The 21,749-nt window shown below is 39.4% G+C and overlaps 2 protein-coding genes across 10 annotated transcripts in view; one reads left to right on the forward strand and one right to left on the reverse strand.

Annotated features, from left to right (window-relative positions):
• prpf40a (PRP40 pre-mRNA processing factor 40 homolog A) overlaps window positions 1–16,829 on the forward strand; it is a 77,203-nt gene extending 60,374 nt beyond the window's left edge. For all 5 annotated transcript variants that reach the window (XM_041200915.1, XM_041200917.1, XM_041200918.1 and 2 more), the window contains 4 exons: window positions 31–127; window positions 214–275; window positions 8,421–8,588; window positions 15,482–16,829. In XM_041200915.1, coding sequence (XP_041056849.1) covers window positions 31–127; window positions 214–275; window positions 8,421–8,588; window positions 15,482–15,574 — 420 coding nt within the window. In that variant the 3' untranslated portion in view covers window positions 15,575–16,829. The remainder of the gene's footprint in view (window positions 1–30; window positions 128–213; window positions 276–8,420; window positions 8,589–15,481) is intronic.
• Window positions 16,830–18,757: 1,928 nt separating this feature from the next.
• fmnl2a (formin-like 2a) overlaps window positions 18,758–21,749 on the reverse strand; it is a 269,355-nt gene continuing 266,363 nt past the window's right edge. Inside the window, exon 26 of one of the 5 annotated variants that reach the window (XM_041200688.1) lies at window positions 18,758–20,530. In XM_041200688.1, coding sequence (XP_041056622.1) covers window positions 20,421–20,530 — 110 coding nt within the window. In that variant the 3' untranslated portion in view covers window positions 18,758–20,420. The remainder of the gene's footprint in view (window positions 20,531–21,749) is intronic. The other 4 variants (XM_041200691.1, XM_041200689.1, XM_041200690.1 and 1 more) reach the window with 4 other exon arrangements.

A 21,749-nucleotide genomic window follows, 5' to 3' on the forward strand; every position in this document is an offset into this window, starting at 1 on the left:
ACTGATAAGTATCTGCATTTAATCCTATAGGGTTCAGAATCAGAGGATGATGATTATCACCATTCTAAGAAAAAGAAGCGTTCTCATTCAAAGTCCCCTTCAGACCGAACCTCAAGTGAAGAATCAGGTAATCTAAACCTTGTTAGTGCTTTTATATATTAACTTAAAAATTTTCAAAAAAATCAGGTTTTAAACATTTTCTCTTGTACTTAGAGAGAAGTTACAAAAAGTCTAAAAAACACAAGAAAAAGGGTAAAAAGAGAAGACGCAAGTCTGTAAGTCTCAACTGCATTTATATTTTCAGTAATTTACTGGTGCCTATAGAGATAGGATATTTAATATTTAAGTACTGATTAGAAACTGGTCTCCCTAAAGCATGTTTTCTGATAGCTGATCTTTATCTTAACTCTACCCTTCAACCTTTCTCTCCACGGTCACTGTTGTTCTGAAATGTCCTGCTTGTTCCTTCTATGTGTTACCATTCTACATAATTTCCCTTCTTCCTGCGTCTGAGCCACCTACGCATTGGCCCAGATCATCCAATGAAAATGGTGGTAAATGTTGAGACATTCACTGCTGTGCATTAGGACACTGAGGTAGTCCCAACTCGTACTTCCCAGGGCAGAATTATGCCGACCAAGCCGCTTTGAGAATATCTCTACAGTTTAAGCTCTGACATAAAGTCAGTGGACTTGGATTTGAAGTCCTATATGATATGACTTTTTAACAGAATATGCAAATGATCAATTAACCAGGATGTAAAACAGCATGTGACCGGCATGTGAGTGGTTGCAGCTGTTGCTGTGAGTAATGGTGGCTGTTGATTCCAGTTGGACTCGTCAATTAAATCAAATCTACTTATAGTTTACCAATCTAGTGTGTGTAATTGATGAGTTTGCGTAAAGGAACCCAGAAACACAATATGGTGGCAGCATTGAGTTTGAAGACCACAGGAGGACCCACAGACAAGATTTGGTGCAATACAGACTGCATGCAGCAAAGGCAGAGGCTGTATGTGCATTGCAACACTGGGTGGCAGAGTCCCTCTACAGATAGGAACATTTTGCAGAACAGTGAGTATCTGATTTGTAGGATTGCCTGATCAGTGGTGCATGGGAGCAGTCAGTTCAGGGTTGTGCTGGACAGTCGATTTTGAATGGGGCAGAAAAGCTGCAGACCCATTGAGGTCTCCTTGGGTGTCATTCCCGTGCAAAGGATGAAAATGTGCAAAACAGGCAAACAGCGCCACTGGAATGTGTAGAAAAAACCTGAACTGCAACCCAAAAAAAAGAGGAAAGATAGAAAACATCTCTCCATTGAGTAAGGAGGTTACAAATCCCCTATAAATGGGGAACACCTGTAAAAGACAGGGAACATCAGGCAAGTGACCACCAAATTCCCCCAGCATGAATTGTCCTATCCAAATGTCCTATCCAAATTCAGCCCCTTAAGTAAAGGATGGAATTATGCTTCTTAGATTTGTCCGTTGCAGAACCAGATAGCAAGTGATAAAAATCAAGATAGCCATTGGAAACGGGGGTGGGGGGTGCGGGGGTTCCATAGAGTCAACGCTTCGGGCCCATCTGGGGAGATCAGAAGGACCCTGTTAATTGTGGAACATGCTGGAGGAGCAGCTTTGTGTAAAGGTGAACTTCAGAATACACCAATTGGATTTGATGGCTGACAGATAATAGCCACAAGAATCAATTGATCAGTCCGTCAGCAGATACTGTGATAAGGGGAGGCACTGTAATTTGTCAGAAACTGAGCTGTCTGAAAGGATAGCAGAACAAGTTGTGGTTTTAACGCCAATTGAAGCCTTCCAAAAAGACTTCTTGGAGAGAAACGTCACCATATTAACACAATACTAAAAGATAGCAGAAACTATGAAGCTATTGTGGCACACACACACTAACAGCCAAAATCATCCCAGAGGCAAAAGCAACATTTTATTCATCAGAATCCCAAAGCTTATGTACCTGGAACGTCGGGAGTCAATGATACGACCTACAACAGTCAAACTAACTGCATGCAATGGGTCACACATACATTGCATTGGTGCATTAACTTTGAAATGCAGCAATAGCAAGTCTGCATGGAAACCACAATATTCTACATGGTCGACACGAGCAGACCAGCAGTATCATGGTTACCAGTGTGTACAGAACTCGACGTTGTGACCATTCACACGATCACCAATGCCCTAATTGCGGCGGAAGAGGCCAAAAGTAGTTGCATTGAGTCAGTCCATGACCTTCAACAGATATACTCAGACAGATACAATACTATAGGAAACTTTAGAGGTGATGCTGTACTACACCTCAGAAACAATGCAATTTTGTCAGTTGACATTTCTAGCAAGTGCAGTGTGCACATACAGGAGAAGCTTAAAAGCGAGTTAGTTGACATGGAACATAATGGCATTATCCACGGATTTGTGGGTAAAGAAATAAATACAATAACTCTCACTAGAGAAAAATACTAGGGAAACTAATGGGGTTAAATCCAATAAGTCCCCTGGACCTGATAGGTTGCATCCTAGGATATTAAAGGAAGTAGCTGCAGAGAATGGTGGATGTACTGGTAGTAATCTTCCAAGAATCCTTAGATTCTGGAAAAGTCCCAGTGGATTGGAAAACTGCCAGTGTAACACCCTTATTCAAAAAGGGAGAGAGATAAAAAACAGCTAACTAAAGACCAGTTAGCTTAATATCTGTCATTGGGAAAATGTTAGAGCCTATTATAAAGTATGTAATAGCAGACCATTTAGAAATACATAATGTAATCAAGCAGAGTCCGCATGGCTTCATGAAGGGGAAATCATGCCTGAAAAATTTATTCGAAGTTTTTGAGGAGATAACAAGCAGGGTAGGTAAAAGGGAACCAGTAGATGTATTACATTTTCCAAAAGGTCTTTAATAAGGTACTGCACATAAACCTACTTAATAAGATAAAAGCCCATGGTGTTGAGGGTAGTATATTAGCATGGATAGAGGATTGGCTAATAGAAGACAGAGAGTTGGGATAGTGGGGTTATTTTCAGGATGGCAACCTGTAACTAGCGGAGTGCCACACGGATCAGTGCTGGGGCCACAATTATTTACAATATTTCTTAATGATTTGGATGAGGGATGTGAATGTACTATCGCCAAGTTTGTGGATAATGCAAAAATAGGTGGGGAGGATGACACAAAGAGCATACAGGGCAGTCTAGACAGGTTGAGTGAGTGGGCAAAAACTTGGCAGATGGAATATAATGTGGGAAAATGTGAGGTTATGCACTTTGGCAGGAAGAATAGAGGAGCTGAATATTATTTAAATGGTGAAAGCTGCAGCACAGAGGGATTTGGTGGTCCTCGTGCATAAATCACAGAAAAGCAAGCATGCAAGTTCAGGTAACCGGGAAGGCAAATGGAATGTTGACCTCTATTTCAAAGGGAATGGAGTATAAAAATAAGGAAGACTTGCTAAAACTATACAAGGCACTAGTTAGATCACACCTAGAATACTATGAACAGTTTTGGTCCCCTATCTAAGGAAAGATATACTGGCATTGGAGGCAGTCCACAAAGGTTCACTCAGTTGATCCCGGGTGTGGAAGGATTTTCTTCTGAGGAGAGGTTGAGTAGGTTGGGTCTGTACTGATTGGGGTCTAGAAGAATGAGAGGCAACTTTGTTGAAAGATATAAAATTCTTAGGGGGTTTTGACAGGGTAGATGCTGGGAGGTTGTTTCCCCTTGTGGGAGAGTCTAGGACCAGAGCGCATAATCTCAGAGTAAGGGGTCGCCCATTTAAGACAGAGATGAGGAAGAATTTCTTCTCTCAGAGGGTTGCGAACCTGTTGAATTCTTAACCACAAAGGGCTTTAGAGGCTGGGTCGTTAAGTATATTCAAGACTGAGATAGACATTTTTAATCAGTAAGGGTTATGGGGAAAAGGCAGGAAAGTGGAGTTGAGGATTATTAGATCAGCCATGATCTCACTGAATGACGGAGCAGACTTGATGGGCTGAATGACCCACTTCTGCTGCTACATCTTTTGGTGATGGCTAAGACCAAAGAAGAGCATGATCAAAATTTACATTAATTGACGGTGGCAGCTTGTCGTGAAGGACTCACCTTCAACAGCATGAAATGCCAGGCAAACTTGGAGATGTACAACCTGTGTCTACTCCCCAGGACAAAGGGGACTTGCAGAGGTGCCTCAGATTCTTCAATTTCTTAGCACCATACATACCCAACTTTGATCATCATTTAGAGAGCTATTAAGGAAGGACTTCCCATATGTATGGCAGGAGGACCAGCAACATGCATTCAAGTCACACACGTTCTGCAATAATACGACCCAAGAAAAGAGAGAACTCTTAGAGGTCAATGCATCTCAAAGAGGATTGGGAATGTGCATTATGCAAATGGAAAATCAATTGCATTTGGCTCCAAAAGTCTATCACAAAAGCAGTCCAATTATTCGAACGTAGATTACGAGACATTCGATCTGGTATTTGGTATCACAAGATTCTACACTTACCTATTTGGTAAATGATTCATTGTGAAAACTGACCACAAACCACTAGAAGTGATTTGGCACAAACCGTTGACGAGTGCACCACCCAGACTACAACAACTTCTAGTAAAAATACGACTTCGAAGCCTGTTACAAAACGGGTAGCATAATGGTTACTTCAGATACACTGAGCACGTTACTGAAGTGTAAAAGTAACTGTTTTGCTAGACCTATAAGTAGATGACGTACACATTGAAGTAGAAGATGTACTCGAGGTTGATCTAATGATTTTTGGTCGACACGAGTGCAACCAACTTCATGAGAAACACCATATGATCCACGACTGAAGGGATTATGGAACATTATTGTAGAAGGTCGGCCTGACACAACCCAAGTGTCAGATACTTTCAGATGTTTTTGGCCATATAAAGATGAACTAGGTATTTCAAGAGGTATGGTTTTCAAAGCAAAGTAGGTGCTTGTACCTGAAGCTGTTCATCAGGCCATATTGTCACAGTTACACTAGGGGCATAGAGCAAACAAGACACCTGGCAGGGGAAACTGTGGATTGGCCAGGGATCACAACGATATCGAGAAGGAAGTGAGGATGTGCGAAGCACGCCAGAGTCACTAACCACACCAACATAAAGAGCCACTATGAGGTTCCATTGCACCCGTGATCCAAAATTTATTCACTATCTGTGGCGGCGACTTTTTCCTATCCACTGATTACTTTTCCAAGTTTGCAATCATCAGACAATTGAATGATATCGCAAGTGCAGCCATGGTGAACACAATGAGCCCAAAATTCAGTCTGTTTGGTACACCTAAAGATTGTGTCAGACAACAGACAAATATATTGGCAAACCTTTTTGGGACATGTTTGCTGAATGGGGTATAAACCATGTGACAGCCTTGCTACGCTATCCCAGAGTTTGTGGTCTTGCCAAGTGAATGGTCTGCACCATTAAGCCATTAATCATAAAGTGTAGAGAAACAAAACAAGATCTCAGTTTTGCCCTGTTATACTTGAGAGTAAGACTTTTAGACATGGGCTTACAATCACCTACAAAAATCATGTTTGGGAGGCAGTTTAGGACAACCTTGCCAAGCCATCACCTGTTCAAATTCTCAGAAATAGAGGAGAAACTTCTTTAAAAACAAGGGAGAATGAAGACTGCACATGAGTGACGTGCAGATGGGAAACTGCCTAGTCTGCACGTAGGACAAAAGTTCCGGGTCATACACCCCACCCAGGGAATCTGGTTACCTGTGGATGTATCTAAAGTGTGCGGTAAGCCTAGATTTTATGAGGTCACAACACAGAATAGGGCGATGTTAAGGAGAAACAGCAGCCAGCTAAGGGAATTGTACAACTGTATAGCACCCAACACTCCAGTTGCATCTAGATGACATCCAAAGATGAACTTGGGAAATGAAATTGTGGAAGACCACCATGAAAACAATCAGCACTCCGATAATAGAGAGGATGCTGATGCACCTAATAGTCAAGAAAACCGAAGTGATAAGCCTAGATCTCAGGAAGGTTATAGCATCACAAGATCCAGGAAGATTAGTAAGCCACCTGTATGTTATGTGGACTCTTAAACCCTCAAATGATGGACAGAGATCTCTATTTTGTGTAGTTTTCACGACCACCCTACTGTTTATATACTTTTAATCTATGTAATGTTATCTTGGAAAGAAAAGGGTGGGGGGGATGTTGTGATATCACTTTAGGAGAATATACAAATGATAAAGGAACCAAGATGTTAAACAGCATGTGATCAGTAGCTAGTTAGTGCTATGTCTGAGTGGTTGCAGCTCTTGCTGTGAGTAATAGGAACATAAGAAATAGGAACAGGAATAGACTATTCAGCCAATAGGCTGATCCTCTTGTGTTTTGATTTCCACATTCACATCTAACCCTGATAACCTTAGATGCTTGTCAGACAAGGGAATCTATCTACCTCTACCTTAAAAGTATTCAATGACCCTGCCTCTATCACCTTCTGAGGCAGAGAATTCCAAAGTCTCTCAACCCTCTGAGAGAAAAAATTTCTCCTCATCTCTGTCCTAAAAGGGCAACCCCTAATTTTAAAACAGTTGCCCCCTAGTTCTGGACTCACCCACAAGAGGAAACATCCTTTTGACGGCCACCTTGTCAAGGCCATTCGGGATCTTGTATACTTCAGTGGTGTTTACTGAATCCCTGGAGTAGACCTGTCTGTTGAGCTATCATATGATGTTTATATATACCAGTTGGACTCAAATAAATTGAACCAACTTATAGTTTCCTGATCCAGTATGTATGAGATTGGTGAGTTTGTGTCAAGGAGCCCAGAAATGCAACACTACTTACTCACATATTTACCCTCAGCCAGTTATTTACCCCATCCATTTTCTACTGTTAATCATTGCCCTAAGCCTAAGGTCAACAGCAGGAGCTGGATCAGGAAGGCTTAAAAAAACACTGGCTCCCCCCTCACACCCGTGACAATGCTCACCCGACACCCATGTAATGTCCAGACCCCCCCTTGATTTCCACCCCCCCCCCCCCCCCCCCCCCCCCCAATGCTTGCCCTTCCCAACTGCGCTCCTTCCTCATACCCATAACAATGCTCACCTCCCTAACCCCCTCCTGACAATGATCACCCCTACACCCTGACAATGCTCAGCCCCCTTCCTCAGTTACCTCTCCTGACGGTGCTCAACCCCTCCATCACCCACCACCCATAAACTCATGACAGCAAATAAAAGGATTCAACATTAGAAATCGTTAAAAATAGCCTTAACTCAAAAAAAAAAATCTTTTTATAATGCTGCAAGGATGCTGACCTTAAAGCGAGTTACTTGAGCTGGTGACATCAGTAGGGTGCATGTCCTTGTTGCTCCTTCTCCTTGCCAGTCATGCTTGTGGATCCCTGCAACAATGCCCCGCTCCTTGCTCAGGACAGGAAGCCCCAGCTGGAAGGGCAAGAAAAGATTAAAAACATACTTTTCATGGCGGTCACACTGCCATGGATGGCATTGCTACTGGCTGGAAGATCTGGGCTACTATCTTAATAGAACTGCTCACTGCCTTCATCTTTCCTCAATAATTTTCAAACCTTCGAAAACCAAACTTGGCATGACCTAGTCGTTGTTCTATTTATCTAAACTTCACTTATCAACATTGGTAGTACACAAGTTTTTGTTTTTTATTTAAAGTTCACCAAAGAAACTAATATTTTTAAAGAATTTCTTCTAATAGAATGTCTTGTGTTATAGCTCTGTTCTCAGATTGTGATCAAATCTTGTGAACTACTTGAAGTATTTTTCTCCTTTTTCTTCTATGTAGCCAGGTGTTTGAAAATTTAACATATCTTGAGCTGAACTGTATGTATAAAATTTAGTTATACGTCATTAAGGAAATAATAGAAAAACACGTAAAGTAAGTCGGAAAAGATATATAAAATTAATAATTGTGCATAGTTGGCTAATAATATCGGGACGTAAGATTTTCATGAATCGATATGACTAAATATAAAGGAGGATTAAGTGAGAGAAACAGATAGTCTTATTTAATTATTTTAAATTTTGTCATTGTCTATGCTAAGTGAAAAGAAACTATAACTCAAGGCCCTATAAATTAGGGAGATTTGATTTTTCTTCCCGTACTGATGCTAGGATCAAGGGTTCCAGTTAAATTGACATTGTTCATGGATTAGAGCCACTAGCTTTCTTAATTTGCAATTTTTAGTACTTGGATGTATAAAATGAGTGCTGGAGGATGCATGTTACATTATTTGGGAAAGCATAAATTTCAACACAATGCGTAAATCTTTATTCTACCCATAACTGTTAAATAATGATGAATATACCCAAACCAATTGTGTTCTTGAAAAAAAGATTCTTTTTCATACCTAACTACGTAGGTGACTCCTGAATCTGAAGGAGAGCGAGAACGAGAGCGTGAGCGGGAAAGGGAAAGAGACCGGGATAGACGAGATAAGGAAAGAAGCAGGGATGATGAAAAAGAAAGAAACAGACACAGATCACAATCAAAGCACAAATCGCCCAGAAAAGCCACCAACAAAGACACAGTATGTGACTTTTTGATTATTTGGATGACTATATATAGTGATATGGGTCAGTTTAATTTTGGCGTAAAGCTGTGGGACTTCATTCACTTTGCCAAAATACTTCATCAAATACCCTTCATGTTCATTCCAATTTCTTTCCCAGAATCGATATTCCTGCAAGTATACTTTTTTTCTGGCTTTTATTTTTTAAGCAATTGTCTTTTTCAATTTTAGCAGAATGGCATCATCTTCATTTCCAGACATATTGTTGCTTTTCCTGCTCATTACTGTAACCTACCTTTAAAATATAACCTCAGAAAATCTCTTTCCACGTTGAATTTCAGTTAGGACTGTAAAAATATAATAACATGGATAGGTCATTTAGCCCCTTAACCCTGTTCAATCATTAAATTGGATCATGACTCATTTTTACCTCAACTTTGTTTACCCACTGTTGTTCATATCCCTTGAAACCGTTTTGAGTTTTGAAATGTAACAGTACTACATGTCGTCCTATCTGGCTTGCCATAGTCATGTGACCTCTGCCATGAGGTGCTCACTCTGTAGGCTGCCATTTTAGATCAGTTCAATAAAGACACCTCATGGAGAAAGCACTGCTGTCTTCGAACTTAAGACATGGTGTCAGGAAGTGGAGATAAAATAGTTTTGCAATCTGGAAATGCTGCAGATAAGACACAACTCATATAAAGGCATAAAAATGTTCAAATTTGCTAAAAGCTGCTGAAAAAAGACAAGGAACAGCAAACACATACCGAAGACAAAGCTGCAAGTAAAACACTGGGTGAGTGAACATGGCAATAAACCTCCCCCTCCCAGCTCCTGTCAAAATGAAAGGTGCTATGTGGCAGCTTTTCCACTTGCAATGGCAAAACTATGAGCTGGCAATTGATTTAATTAATGAGCTGGAACCAATAAGAGTAGCTACACTTGCTACAAATTGTATACCACCCTAAATCTAACTGATGAACGAAGAAAACAGATGGCAGAGATTTTGAAAGCTTTGAACCCCAAGTGAACGTAACTTATGAACGCGTTGTATTCAACAGCAGAGTTCAAGGTGTAAAAGAACCCATTAAACCGTAAGTGACTCCAATAACGCAGCATTCAAAATCATGTGAATTAGGACAGCTAAAGGATTATCTGATTAAAGATAGAATACTCTTAGGCATCTGAGAGAGTGATCGCTGAAAGAGGAGAAATCTGTGCTCAGAAAAGTGATAGACATGTATAGAAATGCAGACCAGGAGACACATTATGCTGAGAGAGATTCTAGGTCGAAAAAGCAGCACAATTGCAGACAAAGGGCAAGATGCAAACACTGGAGGATATCACACAAAGGAAAAGAAGGATTGCCCACCGCAGAGAAAGCAGTGTTTTAAAACTGCAAGAAACAGAATCATTTCGCACACAAGTGTTCGAACATATGAAGAAGGAGCAGGAGTAGACCATTTGGACCCTCGAGCCTGCTCTGCCATTCAATAAGATCATGGCTGATCTGATAGTAACCTCAAAACTGCATCCCGCTTACCCCCAATAACTTATCACCCCCTTGCTTACCAAGAATCTATCCATGTCTGTCTTAAAAATATCCAAAGACTCTGCTGTACCACCTTTTCAGGAAGACAGTTCCAAAGACACTCAACCCTCTGAGAGAAAAATATTTCACCTCATCTCTGTTTTAAATGGGCGACCCCTTATTTTTTAGAGTGACCCCTAGTTCTCGATTCTCCCACAAAAGGAAACATTCTCTCAACACCCACCCTGTCAAGACCCTTCAGAATCTTATGTGTTTCAATCAAATCGCCTCTTATTCTTCAAAACTCCAGCAGATACAAGCCTAGCCTGTCCAACCTTTCCTCCATAAGACAACCACCCATTCTAGGTATTAGTCTGGTAAACCTTCTCTGAATTGCTTCCAACACATTTACATCCTTCTATAAATAAGGTGAGCTTTACAGTATACAGTACTCCAGATGTGATCTCACTAGTGCTCTGTATAACTAAAGCATAACCTCCCTACTTTTGTATTCAATCCCCCTCGTAATAAATGATAATATTCTATTAGCTTTCCTAATCACTTGCTGTAACTGTATACTAGCCTTTTGCAAATCATGCACTAAAACACTCAGACCCCTTTGCATCTCAAGAGCCCTGCAGATCTCTCACCGTTTAGACAATATGTCTCTCTTTTATTCTTCCATTCGCCAAATCTTTGCCCACTCATTTAACCTATCTATATCTTTTTGTTGCCTCCTTATGTCATCTTCACAACTTCCTTTTCTACCTATCTTTGCATCAGATTTGGCAACCATCCATCCATCCTTTCATCCAAGTCATTTATATAAATTGTAAACAGTCAAGGTCCAAGCATTGATCCCTGTGGCATACCATTCTTTACATCTTGCCAACTGAAAAAGACCCATTTATGCCTACTCTCTGCTTCCTGTTAGCCAGCCAATCTTCTATCCATACCAATGTTACCTCCTATAACGAGATTTTATTTTCTGCAATAACCTTTGATGTGGCACTTCTAGAAATCTAAGTACAGTACATCCACTGGTTCCCCTTTATCCATAGCACGTTACTTCCTCAGAGAACGCCAATAAATTGGTTAAATGTGATTTCTCTTTCACAAAACCATGTTGACTCTGCCTGATTACCTTGAACTTATCCAAGTGCCCTGCTATAGCTTTTTAATAATAGTTTCTAACATTTTCCCTGGCAGATGTTAAGCTAACTGGCCTATAGTTTCCTGCTTTCTGTCTCCCTTCCTTTTTGAATAATGGAGTTAGTTACCTTTGCTATCTCCCAATCTTATGGGACCTTCCCTGAATCTAGGGAGTTTGGGAAAATTAAAACCAATGCATCAACTACCTCATTAGCTACTTCTTTTAAGACCCTAGGATAAAGTCCATCAGGACCCAGGCACTTGTCAGCCTGCAGCCCCAACAATTTACTCAGGACCGTTTCTCTGGTGATTGTAATTTTCCTCCTCCCCCCCACCCCCTTCCATTTCCTGATGTACAGCTGCTTCTGGGATGTTACTTGTATTCTCTATAATGAAGACTGATGCAAAATACTTGTTCAGTTCATCTGCCACTTCCTTGGTTTCTATTATTAGTTCTCCAGACTTACTTTCTATCGGACCAATGCTCACTTTGTTAACTCGTTTCTTTTTAAATATATCTAGAAACTCTTACTATCTCTTTTTATATTTCTGGTTCATTTTCTCTCGTACTCTAATTTTTCCCTCCTTATTAACTTTTTAGTCATCCTTTGCTTTTCCTTATATTCTGTCCAATCTTCTGGCCTTCCACCTATCTTTGCACAATTTATACTTTTTCTTTAGGTTTGATGCTATCTTTAAACTTTCACGGATGGTGTGTTCAACCCTTCGACTTCTTCTAACTCATTGGAATGTGTCTATTCTGTGTTTTCTCAAATATCCCCTTAAATATTTGCCACTGTATCTCTATTGACATAACCCTTAACCTAATTTGCCAATTCACTTTAGCCAGCTCTGCTTTCATGCCCTTGTAATTGTCCTTATTTAAGTTTAAAAACATAGCCTCGGACCCACTCTTCTAACTGAATGTAAGATTCAATCATATTATGGTTGCTGCTCCTAGGGGCACCCTCACTATGTTCATTAATTAATCCCATCTCGTTACACAATACCAGGCCTAGTATAGCCTGCTCTCTGGTTCGCTGCAGAACACACAGTTCTAAGAAACAATCCCAAAAACATTCTATGAACTCCTCATCTAGGATACCTTTGCCCATCTGACTTTTCTGGTCTATGTGTAGATTAAAATCTCCCATGATTATTGCTGTGTCATTCTGACAAGCTCCCTTTATTTCAACCTTTATGCTCCATTCTACCATGTGGTTACTATTAGGGGACCTGTACACAACTCCACAAGTGACTTCTTGCTTTTACCATTTCTTATCTGATGAGAAAAAAGCAAAACAAGCCTATGGCCTCTGGAGAGATATCAGCAGAAGAGTCTGATGAAGAACTATGCACGATACAGTAGGTTGGTTCTTTCAAGTCTGTAGGTCGGAACTGTTTGTGACTGTTAAAATGATGACTGCAGAAGGAGAGTATCAAGTTAACAAGAAACGTCAGATAGACACTGGTGCATCAATACAACATAATGACCTACACTGACCCTGTGCGAAGTAGCTCAACATGACGATCCAAAACTGAAGCAGTCAAACATTAGGTTGAGGCTACATAATAGCACAATACTCATACTGAGAGGACAAATTCGAGTCCAATGCAATGGCAAGACGGAAGATCTAGAGTTCCAGGTCATAGATGGAATGCAATGGCCACAAATCTCAGCTTGAAGCAAGTCCAAAGCTTGAGCTGGTAACCCTAAATGTGCTGACAAGCGATTCAACATGAAGCAGCAGCTCAACATGATCTGGAAGTCATCAACCCAGCAGAGACATTGGATCTCACAGACAAGCACCTTGCTCAAATCAAGAGAACTACCCAACAAGATGCGACTCTCCAAGTGCTACATGAAGTAGTGATGAAAGGATGGCCTGAGAGTATCAGGGACACTTGTAGTCATGAGCATATTGTGCATACCACGATGAATTGACAGCCGAAGATGGCATCTTGTACAAAGGAAATAGAGTCATCATCCCTAAGGAGATGAGAGGAGAGGTGCTGAAGCACATCCATGCAAGCCATCAAGGAATCAAATCTGAGAAAGGCAAGAGAAGTGCTCTACTGGCCAAACATTAGCAATGAAATTGAAGACCACAGACCAGTGTGGTGCTTGTAGCAAGTACCAAGCCAAACAAGCTAGAGAGCCATTGATGACACATGATATCCCAGACAGACCATGGATGGAGCAGGGAGTAGACCTCTTCACTATAGCAGGAACTGATTATCTTGTAACTGTAGACTACTATTCTGACTACTCTGAGTTAGACCAGCTAACTTCAACAATGACAGGAGATATAGTAGAATGTCAGAAAGCACATTTGTCGTTACACCATTCCAGACATTGTCATGAGTGACAATGGCCCTCAGTTCACAAGTGGAGAATTCAGCCGCTGCACAAAGGATTGGGAAATTCAACACTATACATCATCTTCGCACTACCCCCAGTCAATTGGAGAAGCTGAGACGGTTGTGGAAATCGCCAAAGGAATCAAGAAGTTGAGCAAATCTAGCACTGATGTACATAAGGCGATTCTCGAGTGGAGAAGGACACCAGCTGAAGGCATGGAAAGTAGCCCAGTCCAAAGACTAATGTCATGCCTCACAGAAAATATTCTTCCAATAGCAAAAAAGCTACTGAAACTAGAAGTAGTAATAGGCATGAGTGGAAAAAAAAATCAAAGTGAAATGGCAGAAAGCCAAATTTCGTTTTGAAAAGACTACCAAACCTTTGCCCGAGCTAAGCATTGGAGAGCCAGTCAGGTTGCAAACTTTCAACACTCTCAACAGGAGTCAGCTCACGAGGCAACTTGGGACATGCAAAAAGATATTGTCAGCTCAAAAGTTCGCAGTGGAAATGAATAACCAAATATACCGACACAACTGCAGGCATATATGAACAACTAGCGAAGTTGTTCCTTCACCGCAGTTCACTGGTCAGGAAGATGGGATCTCACCAGTTGTACAGTGTACAGAATGACCATCATTCCCAGAAATCCAATTGTCCCTAATAAAGGAAATGAGGCAGCAGGTACCATGGCAACAAGTGCCACGGGAATGATACTCTCCAGACAAGGAACATCACCCAGACAAACAGCCAGTGACAATGTGCACACATACCATTAAGAGACCTGCACGATTTAAAGACTATGTATGCAATGCAGGTGCAGAGACTGACTAGAACAAACATGAGAACAGTGGGCATATAGTGGGTAACTCACAGTTACACATAATCGTGCATGCAAATGTGTCTTTTCGTTAGGAAAAGGGGGATGTTTGGGTTTTGAAATACAACAGCACTACATGCCCTATCTGACCTCTGCCATAAGGCACTCACTCTGTGGGCTGCCATTTTAGATCAGTTCAAAAAGACCGTCACTGAGAAAGCACTGAACACGAAATCATTGAACACGAAACAATAACCTTCCTGCAAATTTTACTCCTCAAACTAGTTACTTTTTCAGGGTATTCATTATTCATCTTCAAGTGTTATCTAAGATACACAGTACCTTAGTCTCATGTACCAGCCTTTCTTGAGGAATTTCATTGAGTGATTTGGAAGCCTAGGTATATATTGGGGCTTTCAGTGTTTACTTGGCAAGTCACTTTCTCAAAATTGGCTAAGGTTGTTTAGGAAATGGTTATCTTCAACTTTTTAAAACTTCTTTATTCCATTGTTTTACTAGTTCTTGATGCGAGACTAATATTTGTCATTAACTGGGTTGCTTTATCACCTTTCTTGATATAGGTGCCATATTGGTTTCTTTCCAATTCCAAAAAGCTTCCTGATGGCGATTGTCAATACATGGTAGATTTTTATCCGTCCCTTGTCCATCATTTTAACCTTTTGGTTTTATTGACATGTAGACATATTTATGTTTTGGCCTTGAACATTCCTGTGTCATTTGGGATGAGAATTGAATGATGCTTTTAAAAAGGAAAATGTCAACGTTGACTTTTTAAAAAAATAAGTATAGATGTAACTACCCCATCTTTCTAATACCATTTACTGAAATTAAAATTGAAGCATGTGTAGTAGTTTTTTTAATTATTTAAATTACTTTTAGTACAAGTTAATGGAAATAAACTACTTACATGAGGCACCACCTGTATTTGTTAATTTTTCTAATTAAATTTGATGCTGGTGCATTATTGAAATATGGCAGATTGATTGTTGGTTGAAGCTGATTGTTACAGTACTTTTTGTCCACAGGCGAATTGGGAAACCTCTGATAGCGAGCTAAGTGAGGGAGAACTGGAAAAACGAAGGCGAACTCTCCTGCAACAACTTGATGATGACCAGTAATTAACACTTGTATGTATGAATCAGCCAAGTCAAAAGTTGGGTGAGGGGCAGTCTTTTAACAAACACTCAAAAGGATTAAATGTAATTTCCAATGTTTTGACACCTGTTGTAATTTTTACATGGGATATGATGATTTATGAAAACATTACAGATCCCTCAAGCTTTCTTCCAATATGTGAGCAACAGAGTTTCTTTATTATGTAGATAAATCCTTCTGATTTCAAGATCAACCAGCTTAAGTTTGGGTGCATATCATGCTACGATACTCTATATTCATCATGGGTCTTAAAACTTACCCATAGTTTCTTTAAAGAGCACCTGTACCCTAATTAATGTATACAACCTGAAAAGTCACTTCTGGTCTATTTCCATACCCAACAGCAAGCTTATGACGTCAGAAACTGTACGCAGTTCATGAATGTTTTTGGAAAGCTGAAGATAAGACTTAAGGAAGTCTCCAGAGTTTTGCCCAAAAATCGCTTTGCTTGCTTGACTTCCAATTGTGGGAGTAGCCACGAACAGTTTTATTGTTTGGTTCAGCTTTATTTATGACATCATACATTATGAAGTAAAGAGAGAAAATCTTGGGTAATCATAAAGAACATAAATGAACTAGTCGTGGCTCTGAAGATAGCATGGCTCAATGATAAAGTTCAAAGAGTGAGCTACCTACTATTTCTGACACAAGTAGTTTTTTTGTATCCAACTGAGCAAAGCTAGCTGTGTTGTGAGACCTGGGACCTTTGAGTTGTCCTTTCAGATTCCGGGCCATCATTAATAATTGCAAATAACCTGTTATTAAGTGTATTAAAATGGAAAGAATATTAGATAGGTGTGCCATAAAAACGTAGCAGGATTTTTTGCTATTAGTAATTCAAAACTAAATTTATTCTGAATCTTGATAGCCTTGATTCCTGTTTTATTGTAGTTAATTTTGTAATTTCTTCAAGGACATTTTTATTCTAATTTGTCTTTGTCCATTGGAAAACATTAATACAAAAAAAAAATTTGGAGCATGATGCAGCAAAGAAATAAGTTTGTACTTGTAGTAAGAGTTCATTTTCCCAAACAGTACTGCAAATTTTATTGAAGTTGTTCTAAAATTTAATTTTCCAAGGCATGAAATGCAGCAGAGGGTTTATTTTCCATCTCTGTATATACTTGTGTCTGAAATACTTAAGCGTTGCTCAGAAAGGGAGCAGAATATTTTTGTATGTTTTATCACAGAAACATTAAAATTTGTTTTCTGCTGAAATCAGTCTCCACATCTGCATTATTTCTTGACTAACAGAAAACATGCCATCTTTACAGTCTACGAGTTTACATCTCACCTGCTGTATTGGTCTATGACATCAGGAATCAGATGCAGGATGGATAATTGAGGAGGTTTAGTTGTGTTTTAATGATTACAATCTTCATAACTAATCTCTTCCTATTCAGATAGATAAGCACAGGCTACTTCGATAGCTAGTTGGAATTCTAGTATTAAGGCTGGTAATCTACCACTTCCAGTCCCAGAACAAAGCTGTCTGTCTGAATATAAATACGTTATCCTTGCACTTCATTGGAATAAGCAGCCTTGTGGTATGAGAAAAGATGTGCAGATGACAAGTAGCCCTTCTGTGACCTTCGTGAAGTAGGAATGTATCTTTAGTGGATCTATTTGGCTGCCTCAGAAACTTACATCAAAAAATATTGTTCCAGGATTGTTAGCCTTTCATGCCATAGTATATTTTTACAAGGTGGTGGAAGAGGATTGTCCTGTACTGTCTTACATGGTTCTGACTTTTTTCCATGTGAGAATTGAGTGAAAACAAAATTGTAAACTAATATCCACAGCTATTTTTGCATAGACCTTTAACTAGGAGCCAGTACTGTTGAGAAAAATAACATCTTGCTAAGTGAAACTTTACACAGGGTTTGACTAATACTGGGTGAGAGAGTCAGTATCACTTTCCTCAGAGCAGGTCCAGGAAATGGTACTAAGATTAATATAGAAAATAGGAGCAGGAGTAGGCCCTTCGAGCCTGCTCCACCATTCATTATGATCATGCCCGATCATCCAACTCAATAGCCTGCTCCCGCTTTCTCCCCATATCCTTTGATCCCTTTCGCTCCAAGAGCTACATCTAACTCCTTGAAAACATACAATGTTTTGGCCTCAACTTCTATGGTAGTGAATTCCACAGGCTCACCGCTCTCTGGGTGAAGAAATTTCTCATCTCTGAAATGGTCTACCCTGTATCCTCAGACCGTGACCGTCTAGTTCTGAACTTGCCCCACCATTTGGGAACATCTTGCATCTGCCCTGACAAGTCCTGCTAGAATTTTATAGGTTTCTATGAGAACCTCCCCTCATTCTTCTGAACTTCAGCGAATATAATCCTAACCGACTCAATCTCTCCTCATATGTTAGTCCCTCCATCCCAGGAATCAGTCTGGTAAACCTTTGCTGCACTCCCTCTATAGCAAGAGCATCCTCAGATAAAGAGACCAAAACTGCACACAATGTTCCAAGTGTGGTCTCACCAAGCCCCTGTATGCAGCAAAATATCCCTGCTTCTGTACTCTAATCCTCTCGCTATGAAGGCCAACATAACATTTACTGCCTGCTGCACCTGCATGCTTACCTTCAACGACTGGTGTATGAGGACACCCAGGTCTCGTTGCACATTCCCCTCTCTCAATTTATAGCCATTCAGATAATCTGCCTTCCTGTTTTTGCTACCAAAGTGGATAACCTCACATTTATCCACATTATATTGCATCTGCCATGCATTTGCCCATTCACTCAACTTGTCCATATAAGCTTGTAATATAGAGGGCTCTTCTTCCAAAATATAGGCACACCTTCCCCACCTTCAGCCTGTGCAAATTTATCTCTACAAAGACTGAAGCTGTTTTGATTTAAGGTTTTTCTACCCCTTTAAATGTCCAGCTACTACTTATTGTGATGAAGCAATGCTGTTGTGATATTGTAGTTGGCTACTGTTATTTCTTCTGACAATGGGGATCCAGCCCTACATCATTCATGACCCCTGACACATGGAGATGCACTTTGTTTGTTTGGAGCAGAGGCAGTGATTCCACCCCATCCAACAGGTAGAATGCAGTTGCGAAAGTTTGTGTAGCTATTGACTGGAAATACACTCAGGAAGATTTCAACCACAAATTTCTCCGTAGTAGTGTAAAGGTGTTTATTTGACCAAATGCCATTAACAAATCTGGGTTCTATTTTAATAGTTTTTCTTAAAACAGTTCTATTTTGCCAACAAGCAGGAAACTAAAGTACATGAGCAGAACATGCCAACATTCCAGTCACTGATCCAGGACAGCATAAAATTCTTCTACTCAAATTTGCAATTTAATATTTAGATGCTGTGTATTAACATAAAAATTTATGGTCAGATGACCCAAGACATAGCTAAAATTAAGCGCTGCAGTTTCCTTGTCAACATCCTTGTTTGCTTGCCAGTGAACAAAAGACACGATCTTGGCATGTTCTATGCACCATATACACACCATGTAAAAGTAAAAAAGCAGATGACTTTAAAAACTAAATTTTACAGTGAAATTGTAAGCTGAAGTTAATCTGGTAATAAGGAACCAAGCCTTGGTCACTGTCATTTTAGTTAAATATAAAAACAACTATAAGTTAAAATAACATTCAAATTGTATAGCACAGGTTGTTGCAATATTTTTTAAACAATATGTACAATATTACCCAGAGGCTATAGAGTGAATCAAACTGTAAAAAACCATAAAAATGCATTGATTTCCTAGCAAAATATCTGTACATTTAGAACAGTTTTATCTAAATATAACTACACATTGTTCAAAACAAAAAAAATGCCAGTCACAAGTGGGTCACATGAGCCAAATGCAAACAGGAAGGAGATCAGTGGTTAAATACTATACAATAAACTTTACAATCAACATGGTGAAGCAATGCAACCAAGGAGATTAAAATAAGCCAAATGGGTACATATTCAAAGAAGTACATGAATTCCATTTCTACTTCAACCGTTGAAAATTGTTAATGTACAATTTTACACCTTTGTGTATCCAGTAATATTTCTACTTTTGGTCATCAGACGCTCAATAATACTGTTTAGTTAGGAGTTAATATCTTAGTCATATCTACAAGTTTTTTTTCGCAACAGTCCACATTTAATGAGTACATAACATTTTCTTTCATTGTTTGTCCTCACAATGCATTCCATTTTGATATTGCTGGGAAACACAATAGTATTTTATCTGTTTATCATTGTAGATAAGTGTTGCTTTTCTATTTAAATTACCAAATTCCACTCTGATTCACTGCCTTGGTTAGACAGTGCCAAAAAAATTCTGTGCAATGCAAATACAGTGTGCAGTCTTCAAATGAACGCAATAACATAACTGCCTCAACCATTTATGGCAAGCTATTCCACATGCATTATTCCTCATTTCCACCAAACAACAAGCATCTCAACTTATTCTTCTTGGCTTCAACAATTTCATGTCAAATGTAAAACAATTTAAAGATCACACTTAATTTTAGGTTACAATGGTGTTAAAATTTATTTAATATAATAAAACTTATCAGTTGTTATGTCAACAGTTACGCACTGCAGCAATATTGTGCTGTGTAGCTTGAGAGGAAATTTTACATTGAGGCACTTAGCTTGGGCTGAATACATCTGCTAGCCCACACAGATTGCCTGTGATTCTTCCTCTTACCCTCAACTCCAGTTTCCAACAGCATGCCACTCCGGTAGTTAAACGTGGTAACAAACAATGCACGCTTCATGCAGACACCATATCATTCAAACACACTCATACTCTCAACACTTTCCATCTCCCATCACAATGCCAATTCAGTGCTATTCACTGAGCGCAAGTTTTGTTCATCGAAACGTCTTCTCACGCTTCTTCTCACCGCATCTGCACGCCTGTACGGTTGGTTCCTAAGATCTGTGTAGAAATAAAGGCCATATTAAGATAATGTAAAAACAATGAAGAATAAAATCAAATGTAATGAGGAGACCATCTTGCAAAGCAGCTTGTGTGAAATGATCAATTCCAGAAAGTACAAGTGAGAAAAACTACCATTTCAAATACTGCAGAATTGAGTAACTCCCGTTATCCCTATAATTGTCTCAAAATGCCATTTTCCTCAGCTGTTTATTTTTCCCTCAAAGCCTTCCTTCACTTATTAATTGGATTTTTTTAAAGCCAGGTCCAACCTTGTATTTGCCAGCCACAAGATGCATCAGGATTTTAAATAGAAATATTTAGACATAACTTTTGAGCATAAGGTGCTTGGTAATTTTAGATGATTTATTTTCAGAAAAAAGGTGTCTTATGGTCTAGCAAATATAGTAATTAAAAGGTGGTGATTTTCAATAGCTAATTGCAAACAATCATTTCTGCCTGGTTTCACACTGCTGAACTGAACTGTGAAGCAATCCACTTCATTACATTGCACTCTTTCATCCATTCTAGTTCAAGTATACTTTAATCTCATACACTTTGGTCTGCAGTTTTGCTATAAAACTTTTTTTTAAACAAATAATTCTGCTCTTTGCCTTCACTTTAATTTTTTTATTTCTTTGGTGGGCCTCTGTTACAACTCATTTCTTGGCCAAGAAAGCTGAATGTTTTAAGCACTAACTAATAATTGATTGCCAAATATGTTCTTAATTAAATGCAAAATTAACTACTTTTTTTGCTAATTTCATTTTTTTTGAGTTCTTCCAATGATTGCTACCACCTAATAGGTGGAGACAGTTAGGTGTAGAAACCCATGATCAACCATGATCATGTTGAATGGCGCAGCAGGCTCAATGGGCCATGTGGTCTACTACTGCTTCTATTTCTTGTGTTAAGTGGCACCTATTGCTGTAACGTTAAGCAGCAGGTGCTGAAATGGTATGCATAGTAAACTGATTTCAAACAGCTAAAAAGAACAAACTTTGTTGAAACAAACCCAGAAATTTAGCATCATTTTTTTGCACTAAAACTTATTCAGATTAAGACAATTTGCTGCAGAACTTTCAGAGCCCTGGTGACGTTTCAATGCTGATAATTTTTTCATCAATCCAAAATTTCTACACAAATAAAGTGATACCACTATAGTATGCTTGCGTGAACATGGAGGTATAGGTGGTCCCTCCTATGTTGCTCTGGACAT

This window comes from Carcharodon carcharias, chromosome 12, assembly GCF_017639515.1.
Source record: "Carcharodon carcharias isolate sCarCar2 chromosome 12, sCarCar2.pri, whole genome shotgun sequence".
Lineage (NCBI taxonomy): Eukaryota > Metazoa > Chordata > Chondrichthyes > Lamniformes > Lamnidae > Carcharodon > Carcharodon carcharias.